Source organism: Perognathus longimembris, chromosome 1, assembly GCF_023159225.1.
Source record: "Perognathus longimembris pacificus isolate PPM17 chromosome 1, ASM2315922v1, whole genome shotgun sequence".
NCBI lineage: Eukaryota > Metazoa > Chordata > Mammalia > Rodentia > Heteromyidae > Perognathus > Perognathus longimembris.
The window spans coordinates 46,716,422-46,728,024 of NC_063161.1; the positions used below are offsets into that span (position 1 = coordinate 46,716,422).

Sequence of the window (11,603 nt, forward strand, 5' to 3'; positions counted from 1 at the left end):
AGTCCTACAACTGAAAAAAAAAATTACAGGTCAGAGAAATTGTGGTTTATATCATGGTATACCCACACATGCACACACATAATTGTTAATTTTTGAGGAGGATAAGATTACAGTTCCTTGTATGCATCTATAAAAAAAAAGTGAAAAATGTAGTTTAAACTTCTGAGAAGATGGCAGAGGAGCAGCAGAGCCCTAGCTAAGCTCCCTCCAACATCCCAGTTTTACCACTCCAAAGAACCTTTTACTCCTAGAAAGACAGCCCAAGTAAGTTATAACAGTATAGGGATTCTAGCCAGGAAGGGAAAATCAACATTACTGGCCTGAAAACACAAATTTGAGCTCAGGGTGGCGTCCCTCTGCCACGCCAGTGCTGGCGCCGGCACAGCACCCGACATTCAGTGCACCTAAAGCACCCAATGGTGACCAGGAAGATATCCTCCAGATGGCAACAGATAGATGTGGATCACAGGTTGAGCATGGATGGGCTGAAATCTCAGAGAAAGTGTGAGTACCCCACAAAAGACATTCTCACTAACACCCACAGAGCAGCTTCTGGAAGGTAGCCCTTCCCCAACTGCCAGAGCAAAGTGCCATCTTTGACACTGGCACAGGGTCAGACCAAACTGGAACTAAAGCGGGCCTGGGGAAAGTGAGGTAAAGGAGACATCTTTGAAAAGAGCAAGAGGGACCAACCAGTAAGAGCCAGCTCCGCCCAGAAGAATGACCCCTTCCCAGGCAGGAGGCACTTCCCTAGCCGCAGCTCACAGACTCAGGTGAACTCAGCCAAAGGAGCTTCGCCCTGCCCACCAGAATTTCTAAATTCAAACCAAAAGCAGTGAGCAGCTACCGGTGGCATGGAACAACCAGACAGGAGAGTAAATAGTTCCCGAGACAGATAAATGGTCCCATCACAGAGGAAGCCCAATTCCCAGCCAGAAATGGAGCTGAATGCCACAGCCAGCTCCACCCAGGAGGTCGCCCCGCCCAGGAGGGAGTAACTTCCCCCAGGCAAGGAACTCTCAGCCAGGTAAACCAGGCCAGAGGTGCCCGGCCCTACTGAGTCCATAGCCTGTTCAGAGCCCCACAGCTACCCCACAGCAGAATGGAGAAGCTACGGTACCCAAGACTGTTCAGTGTCCCTCATCTACAGAGGACACCCAAGTCCTACCTGCAGGCTGTGAAAACCACAGAGCCCCAGAATTTCACTAACAGTGGAGGTGGGTCAAAGCAGATCCACCCCCTGCAAACTGAAAGCAAATCTAACCAGCCAAGCAGCAGGAAAATAGACTGCAGACCATCACAAAGAAATCAGAGAATCGAGAGAGCCCACCAAAACAAGGAAGACTCCATTTTTTAAAACATTTTTTAAACTTTTTTATTTTTTATATTTCATTTTTGAGATGTCATTTGTTCTTCGTTTTATGTTTTTATTTGTTTGTTTTATTGGTATTTTTCTGTTTTTTTTTTTAAATTTTTGTGATCTGTGTGTTCGTTTTCCCGTATTTTTTCTTTGTTTCTCTCTTCACATTCTCTTTCATTAAAATTACTTTCCTATGACTAACACCTTCACACTTTTCTTCTGACTCTGCATTGTCTATCATTTTAACCTTGGTCTTTCTACCGATCCTACTCTTCTCCACATTTCCACTTCACTGAAATGAAACCAAAATCATCACCGCCCCCATACATTTTACTCTATTCTCTTCACTATCCCTAACTTACCCTCCTGATTTACTTCCAGGACCTCCAGATTCCATTGACCCCTGATTATTGGATAGAGGGTATACCTGTTCAATCCGAGTGAATCAAAGATGTTCATAGAGAAATCCAACCAGTCCAAAAAGAACTTAATAGAAGAACAAAAATAGCTCATAGGGTTGTAACGGTAAACAAATAACTACTGAATACAGGGATCAGGGTTGGTTGTTATATTGAAATTGTATTCTAACAGACACCAAATCTGATTTTATATACAAAAAGAGAGGGAAGGTATCTGTATATAATTGTGAACGTCTAAGATTTACACAACAGTGCTTGGTAAGGTCTGCTTTGGGTCTTAAATGGTGCTCACTGGTGCTTGTAGATTGGCATTCCCAATCCAAATGGGCAGAAGAAGCACAAGAAAGATGGCAAACAGTGGTGTCTCTTCTCCCACTCAAAACAATCAGGAAGCAGTGCAGTCAATCAAAGACGTAGAAGAGAACCCTCAAAATGCTCTACAAAGTCTACTGATAAAATTGTTAAATGAAAAGTTTGAATCTCTTCAGTCAATTATTCTAGAGCCTGAAGAGACGAAGAAAAATTAATAGAGAATTTCATGGCCTCCACAGATAGAAAGATAAATGAACTTCAAGAGTAAAATGAAAAGATAGCTACCCAGCTAAAAGATTTGAGAGACAGCACTCAAAACCAAATTAGTGAAGTTAATAAAGTAAAGAAGTCCATGAGGACCTGAGAGATAGTTATACCAAGGACATGGAAATCATCAGGAAAGACCAGTCAGAAGGAAAAGAGATTCGAAATCAAGTAGCTAGCCTACAGTCCCGACTAGCTGAAGCAGAGGATCAAATCTCAGGAGCTGAAGATTCCCTAGAATCTATGGAGAAAGATAAAAAAAATACAAAGCCAATCCAGTCAACAAAACAGATTACTCAAAGAGCTCCAAGACACAATCAGGAAGCCCTATTTAAGGCTTATAGGTATTGAGGAAAACCTAGAGAAAGAAGTTAATGGGATAGGCAACCTATGTAACAGAATATTAGCCGAGAACTTCCCAAATATTGAGAAGGACAGGCCTATACAGATACAAGAAGCATTTAGAACCCCAAACCAACCTGACCAGAACAGGACATCCCACCAATACACTGTGATCAAAACAGGATCAAGAGACCAAAGAAAGACTCCTTAAAGCTGTTAGGGAGAAGAAAACAATCACACATAAAGAAAGAGGAATCAGAATTACACAAGACTTCTCAGCAGAGACCATGAAAGCAAGGAGAGCCTGGAATGAGGTATACCAAACCCTAAATAAAAATAACTACCAACCAAGAATACTGTACCCAGCCAAACTCTCATCCATAGCCGAAGGTCAAATAAAAGTCTTCCACAGTAAGGAAAAATCAAGATCCAGCGTTCAGCTGCCTCCAAAGACACATCTATACAGCAAAAGCAAAAATCTTCTAAAAGTGAAAGGCTGGAATCAAATCTACCAAGCAAATGGCCCCCACAGCAGGCTGGAGTTGCAATTCTAGTATCAGATAAAATTAACTTCAAATTAAAAATTGTAAGAAGAGACAAAGAAGGTTACTACATACTAATAAAGGGATCTCTCCTACAGGAGGATATAACTGTCCTAAATATCTACACACAGGAGCACCCAACTTCGTCAAACAAACACTACTGACTCCAAAAACACTCATAGACCCAAACACATTGATAGTTGGAGACTTTCACTTCACTGTCACCTCTGGACAGATCAACACGCCAAAAACTGAACAAAGAAACCACAGAACTAAACAACTGCATAGAACAACTAGACTTAACTGGCGTCTAAAGAATATTTCATCTAGCAACACCAGCATACACATTCTTCTCAGCAGCACATGGAACATTCTCCAAAATAGATCACATCTTAGGGCACAAAGAAAATCTGTACAAATTCAGAAATATCAAAACCATTCCCTGCATTCTTTCAGACCACAATGGAATAAAATTAGAGCTCAACTCAAACAGCCACCACAGAAAATCTTACAATTCATGGAGGTTAAATAACACACTGCTGAACCATCCGTGGGTCATTGAAGAAATTAAAATGGAAATTCAAATGCTTATGGAATTCAACCAAGAGGAGTACACAAAATACCATCTCCTTTGGGACACAGCAAAGGCAATACTCAGAGGAAAATTTATATATTTGAGTTCCTACACCAACAAACTGGAGCAACAGCAATTCAACGCACCTTAATCTCCTCCAAAGAGAACAACAAGCCAAACCCCAAGTCAATAGACAGAAGCAAATAATTAAAATCAAATCAGAATTAAATGACTTAGAGACAAAAGAAACCATGGAAAGAATCAACAAAACAAAGAGTTGGTTCTTTGAAAAAATTAACAAAATAAACAAACCCCCAACACACCTGACCAAAAAACGAAAGCAGCAAGCCAAATAAACAAGATCAGAGATGAAACAGGTAACATCACCACAGAAACAACCAAAATTCAGAACACAATAAGGGATTATTTTGCAAACCTTTATGCCAACAAATTCGAGAACCTGGAAGAAATGGATGATTTCCTAGAAAAAATTGATATCCCCAAACTCAACCATGAAGATTTAAACCTTCTAAACAGACTTATATCCAGCATTGAAATAGAAACCGCAATAAGTGATCTCCCATCTGAGAAAAGCCCAGGTCCAGATGGATTCACAGCAGAATTCTACAGGCCTTCAAAACAGAACTCACACAAATATTTCTCAAATCATCAATGAAATTGAAAGAGAAAGCTCACTACCAAACAAATTCAATGAAGCCAGTATAACCCTCATCGCAAAACAAGGCAGGGACTTATCACGGAAAGAGAACTATAGACTGATTTCCCAGATGAATATTGATGCAAAAATTCTCACTAAGTGAAATGAACTCCATGTTATAGAAAGGTGTGTTATATCACTGTTGTAATTACTTTCAACATGCAATGTGAAACTGTAGCTTCTATTGTTGATGATCCTCTTATATCCCCTTCCTGTGGTTGTACCTGCACTATCACTGTATCTTAGCTGAGTACATTGGAAATTGTATATACTGTTATTAGAACTAGGAATCTGAAAGGGAATACCAAAATCAAGAGACACAAGATAAAAGGACAAACGACTACAAAAGCAATAATTGCAAAACTGTTTGGCGTCAACCAACTGAACAACTCATGGGGGGAGAGGGTAAGGGGGTGGGGGAGGGGGAAATGAGGGAGGAGGTAACAAACAGTACAAGAAATTTATCCAATGCCTAACGTATGAAACTGTAACCTCTCTGTACATCACACTGACAATAAATAAGAAAATAAAATTCTCAACAAAATTCTGGCCAATTGACTTCAACAGGTCATCAAAAAAATCATACACCATGATCAAAGTGGATTCATCCCAGGGATGCAAATTTGGTTCAATATACGCAAGTCAATTAATGTACTCCAACACACCAACCAGAGCAATCACATGGTTCCATCTCTGGATGTGGAAAAGGCGTTTAATAAAATCCAGCATCCATTTATGATAAAAGCCCAGGAAAAATTGGGATTCCAGGGAACACTCCTGAATGTAATAAAGACAGTCTATGACAAACCAACAGCAAGCATAATTCTAAATGGTGAAAAGCTAGTCATTCCCTTTAAAATCAGGAGCAAGGCAGGGATGTCCACTCTCTCTCCTTGTCTTCAACATAGTACTAGAATTCCTAGCCAGAGAAATTAGGCAAGAAGAAAACCTAAGGGGGATCCAAATAGAAAAAGATGAAGTTAAACTTCCTCTCTTCACAGATGACATGATCCTATACCTAAAGAACCCCATAAACTCTACTCCCAAGCTAGTAGAGCTGATATAAAGCTTTGGCACAGTAGCAGTATATAAAATAAACCCTCAAAAATTAATGGCCTTTCAATATGCTAATGACCTGAAGACCAAGGCTGAAATCAGGAAAGCAACTCCTTTTGCAATTGCCTCAAAAACATAAAATACCTAGGAATAACCTTAAACAAAGAACTAAAAGACCTCTCTGATGAGAACTTTAAAAGCTTGAAAAATGAAATTAAGTCAGAACTAAGGAAATGGAAAAAACTCCCATGCTCCTGGATTGGGAGGATTAATATAATCAAAATGGCAATATTGCCAAAGGCTATCTACAAATTCAATGCAATACCCATTAATATCCCAACACCATTTTTTAATGAAATAGAGGAAGCAATCCAGAGATTCATATGGAACAATAAAAGACCCTGAATAGCAAAAACAATCCTAAGCAGAAAGAACAGTGATGGATGAATTACAATACCCCACTTCAAGCTGTATTATAAAGCTATGGTAATAAAAACAGCTTGGTATTGGCACCGGAACAGGCCTGAAGAACAATGGAACAGAATTGAAGACCAGGAAAGGAACCCACAGAACTATGCCTACTTAATCTTTGATAAAGGAGCTAAAAAAAAAGGATGGAAGAAAGATAGACTCTTTAACAAATGGTGCTGGCAAAGCTGGTTCAAGACATACAACAAACTAAAACTAGATCCCTATATAGCATCCTGCACCAAAATCAATTCCAAATGGATCAAAGATCTCGAAATCAAAACACATACCCTGAAAACACTAAAGGAAGGATTAGGAGAAATGCTTGGGCTCCTTGGCACAGGACCGAACTTCCTTAACAAAGACCCAGAAATCCTACAAATCAAAGAAAGGATGGACAAATGGGACTGCATCAAACTGCAGAACTTCTGCAGGGCAAAGGACATAGCTCACAAGATAAATAGAAAGCCCACGGATTGGGAAAAGATCTTTACCAGCCATACAATAGACAAAGACCTCATATCTAAAATATATGCAGAACTAAAAAATTTAAATTTCTCCAAAACAAATGCACAAAAAAAAACAACAGCCCCCTCAACAAGTGGATTAAAGACTTAAAAAGAGACTTCTCTGATGAGGAAATGAGAATGGCCAAGAGACATATGAAAAGGTGCTCTACATCACTGGCCATAAAAGAAATACAAATCAAAACAACATTGAGATTCCACCTCATCCCAGTAAGAATGTCCTTTATCAAGAAAACTAACAATAATAAATGTTGAAGGGGATGTGGCCAAAAGGGAACCCTACTTCATTGTTGGTGGAAATGCAAACTTTTCAGCCACTCTGGAAAGCGGTATGGAGTTTCCTTAGAAGGCTAAACATAGAGCTCCCCTAAGAACCAGCAGCCCCACTTTTGGGCATCTACACAAAAGACCACAAAAAAGAACGCACTAAACCACCAGCACAACAATGTTCATTCAGCACAATTTGTCATAGCTAAAATATGGAACCAACCCAGATATCTCTCAGTAGAGGAATGGATCAGGAAAATATGGTACATATTCACAGTGGAATTTGATGCCTCTATCAGGAAGAATGACATTGCCCATTCATAAGGGTATGAAAGGACTTGGAAAAAATGATACTAAGTGAAGTGAGCCAGACCCAAAGAAACATGGACTCTATGGTCTCCCTCAGAGGGAGACAGCACAGGTTTAGGTTAGTCATAGCAGAGGATCACAAGAGCCTAATAGTTATGCCCTTATGAATGTATAAGATAATGCTAAGTGAAATGAACTCCATGTATGGAAATGACTGTTATATCACTGTTGTAATTACTTTCAACATGCCATGTGAAACCGTAGCTTCTATTGTTGATGATCCTCTTATATCCCCTTCCTGTGCTTGTACCAGCACTATCACTGTATCTTATCTGAGTACATTTGCAACTGTATATACTGGTATTAGAACTAGGGAAGTGAAACGAAATATCAAAATCAAGAGATAAAACGACAAACAACTACAAAAGCAATACTTGCAAAACTGTTTGATGTAAACAACTGGACAACTCATGGGGGGAGAGGGAAAGGGAGAAGGTGTAGGCGGGAATGAGGGAGGAGGTAACAAACAGTACAAGAAAAGTACCGAAGGCCTAACATATGAAACTGTAACCTCTCTGTACATCACTTTGGGGATAAATAAGAAAAAAATAACAAAACAAAAAACAAAAAAACAAAAAAGAAAAATGTAGTTTTGTATAGTAAAATCTTCATACGAACTTATATTTTTGTATTTTTTTTGCCAGTCCTGGGGCTTGGACTCAGGGCCTGAGCACTGTCCCTGGCTTCTTTTGTTCAAGACTAGCACTCTGCCACTTGAACCACAGTGCCACTTCTGGCTGTTTGCTGTATATGTGGTGCTGGGGAATTGAACCTAGGGCTTCATGTACATGAGTCAAGCAATCTTGCCACTAGGCCATATTCCCAGCCCCCTCATATGAAATTTTATTTAGAGATTAAAGGATTCTTTCTTGTTGCTTAGCTGATAAAAATTTGACATATGTTCTTTGAGACAACATGAATTTTCTGCTTGATTTTTTTAGATAGCAGATGAAGATTTTTAATTTTTCTTAATATATTATTTTATCCCTGGAAGATCACATGATGACTGAAAACAGACCCTTGTATGTGTACAAATAACAGCCACTCAAGTAAAAAATAAAAAGCTGGGATGGGGGTGGGCTACTCCATTCTTAAAGCTATTGGCATTATTTGGGTTTCCTTTATTCATTTACTTCACACAATGAGATAACAGACCAGTCATTTTTTAAAGGAGACCATTCTGTGTATGGTATCAATGAAGGCTTTCTTCACTTGTTGATTCCGCAAGGTATAGATAAAAGGGTTCAAAAGTGGAGCAACTGAGGTGTTGAGTACTGAGATTCCTTTGGAAAAAGATACTCTTTGTTTGACTGATGGCTTGACGTACATGAAGATGCAGCTACCATATGATAAAGTTAACACGATCATGTGAGAAGAGCAGGTGGAGAAAGCCTTTTTCCTCTGACTACTGGAAGGGATCTTTAGAATTGTGAGGGCAATCAAAGTATAGGATATGATCACCATTACCAGTGTCACCAAGAGGGTCACTAAAGCTGAGACAAAGCCCATCATCTCTATGAGCTGTGTGTCTGTGCAGGAGATCTGCAGGAGGGGTGTAGTGTCACAGTAGAAATGATCAACAACATTGGAGGCACAGAACTCAAGATTTAGACCTAACAGGAGTGGTGGAAAGATGACAAAGAAGCCAGCAAGCCAAGAGCTGAGGACAAGTTGTGTGCAAAGTTTGTTGCTCATGATGGTTGTATAATGCAAAGGCTTGCAGATGGCTACATACCGGTCATAGGACATAGCTGCCAGCAGATAAAACTCGGATGCTCCAAGTAGGAAGGCAAAAAACACCTGAGTGATACAACAGTTATAGGAAATAGTCTTGTCCCCTGTAGCCATAGCAACTAGCCATTTAGGGATGCATGTAGTAGTGTAGGAAATCTCTAAGAAGGAGAAATTCCTAAGGAAAAAATACATGGGGGTCTTCAGGTGAATATCCACCAGGGTGAGTGTGATGATGATGAGATTGCCTGTGATGCTTAGCAAATAGGTCAGAAGCAGAAAGATAAATAGCACAATTTTCAATTCGGGGTCATCAGTCAAACCTTCGAGGATGAACATTGTTACTTGTGTATAGTTTCCCATTATGATCCACTGACTTTTACCAGGTCTGAAGGGAGGGGAGAAAACGTATCTCAGGAGCACAATAGCAATGAAAATAGTACGAAGCAAACGTCAATATCAAAATCTTGATTCTTCAGAGAGTGCACTGCACTCCCCATTCATGTTTTAAAAATGGTCATACCAGGAATAACAATAGCTCATATTTTCAGTTCATCTGAGTAGAGTGTTAAGACATTCATTTGAAGTTCAATTGGAGAATAATGTATGTAATGATGATAACAATTTTTCATTCTTTATGCGTGAATAAATTAAATGTAAATGAAGGAACTCAAGACAGGGATACCTGCTTCCTTCTTTAAGAGGATGCACAAGGGACAATGTCATTTTTTACATTTAAAGAAAATAAATCGCACAAAAGAGAAATTTATACATAATAAAATTATATCTACCATTTGAAACATAAGTATATATTGCATTACGTTTGACATACACCACACACACATACATACACACCTAGATCTCTTCGATATACAGAATTAGTACACCATGATAATTACTCAACTAAACAAAGTGAAATGCCTCATTCATTTTTCCTCACTTTCAAGCCTGAGAGGTAATCTTAGTAAGATGAAAAGGAAGAATATAATGCAATTCCAATTACCTTTGGAATTCTTTCCACCCAATAATTTAGTATCGTTAATATCAAATCAACATTAACAATCTGTTAACATCAATGATAATAAAAGACCATTGGTTTTTTTTTTAATAATTCTTAGTTAGATCAAGTAAAGTTGACCATGAGATATACAAACATAAACATGATAAATAGGCAAATGTAGGGTTTTGGAGACTTTATTAGGTGAGAGAGGTAAAGAAAAAAGCATGTGGAAAACAAGAGAGACAAAAATTTTTAGAGATAGGATAATGACTTTGAATAGAAACCTAAAAGAAAGATAAGTGTGTGCAAATTCATTATTAAAAGAGGGAGGACAATGTTCACTTGTAATTTTTTTTTCCATCCAATCCTGGATTCTCTACTAGCACTGTTATTCTTTGCTTAAATTAGAGATTGAAAAGATGAATTTTGAGTTCAGCATGACCTCAAAAGTTGATGATTGTTTCATGAATTTGAACAGCATAATGAATCACTGAATAGCATTTTTAGGTGGCAGGTGTCTCCCTACCATAGAAATTTGAAATATCCAGCTGGCATACAATCAAAAAGATCTTATCAAGTCCATCATTGCTTTTTAGATTTAGTGTATGTCAGTGAGAAACTGAAATGAGGTTTGCATAGCTAATAAATTGGAAGTCTGATATTAAGATTAATGATGTCTCTGGGGACAAATTTCTTTGTGAGTATCTTTATCATTAAAATAGCTACAAGTTTATAATTGGAATGGCATTATATGACAATGTTTTGTCTTAAGAATATCAGATAATTATCTACAATCTTTAAAAATGCATTATTCTTAAAAAGCATGCAATAATTACAAAGAGATGCAAAGATAAGCGGAACTTATGTTTAATAATATGTAGGAAAGCTTATTAGAGACACTTTGGTTTCTATGATAATATTAGAATTGGGAACAATGTGGGCAAGGTCTTTGTAATAGTGAGAACAGCCTTAGCAAGATCTTTGTAAAAGTAAGAACAGAGTAAAGGGCTCCAACAGAACTACACCAGAAGCAATGAGCAGAGTTTTGCTGTTAAATCCATGTAGGTAATATGAGTAGAGACAAGTAAGAAGTACTTACTGTTATCATCGTTGGACCTTGTTTTCTCATTCAGAAAATCATGATGCAAATTCTTAGAATATTTTCCTCATTTATGTAAGTTATACCAATGGCAACAACAGTGGGAATCTATACATCTTAAAACAAAAAAACAAAACTAGAATTTTGTCATGTTAGATCATTTGTTGGTTCATTTCCTTGGTTCAGATTTAACAACCAAACACACCAACATATTGTACAAAGCATATAAAATTTGTAGTATGTGTCTAGTCTTTAAGTGCAATTCCATTTGGATATGTTACATAGAATAAACATCTGATTATCTGATTATTAATTTAATACAAAAATTAGTTTTACCTTAAGTTAACTTATAAATAAGAGATTAATTTTAAAATGAAAAGGTTTTCAATTCTAAGTTAACATAGAACTAAATGATTATTTTTCAGTTATCTTGAATTAAAAATGTAAATGACTAAAGTCAAACATGATGATGCTTTAATGATAGAGACAGGAAAAATGTGAATTACAATATATCTAAGGTGAAACATTTAGTACTATTAAAAATGTTGCTCATAT

At 37.8% G+C, this 11,603-nt stretch overlaps 1 protein-coding gene across 1 annotated transcript; it reads right to left on the reverse strand.

Moving 5' to 3' along the window:
- Nucleotides 1-8,376: 8,376 nt before the first annotated feature.
- On the reverse strand, nucleotides 8,377-9,324 carry LOC125363505 (olfactory receptor 6C74-like). Its single transcript, XM_048362783.1, has one exon. The coding sequence runs from the start codon at nucleotides 9,310-9,312 to the stop codon at nucleotides 8,377-8,379; it is 936 nt and encodes a 311-aa protein (XP_048218740.1). The 5' UTR covers nucleotides 9,313-9,324.
- Nucleotides 9,325-11,603: the final 2,279 nt, after the last annotated feature.

What these genes read in the sequence shown, in the direction of transcription:
- LOC125363505 (XM_048362783.1), bottom strand. Translation starts at nt 9,312, where the DNA reads ATGGGAAACTATACACAAGTAACAATGTTCATCCTCGAAGGTTTGACT.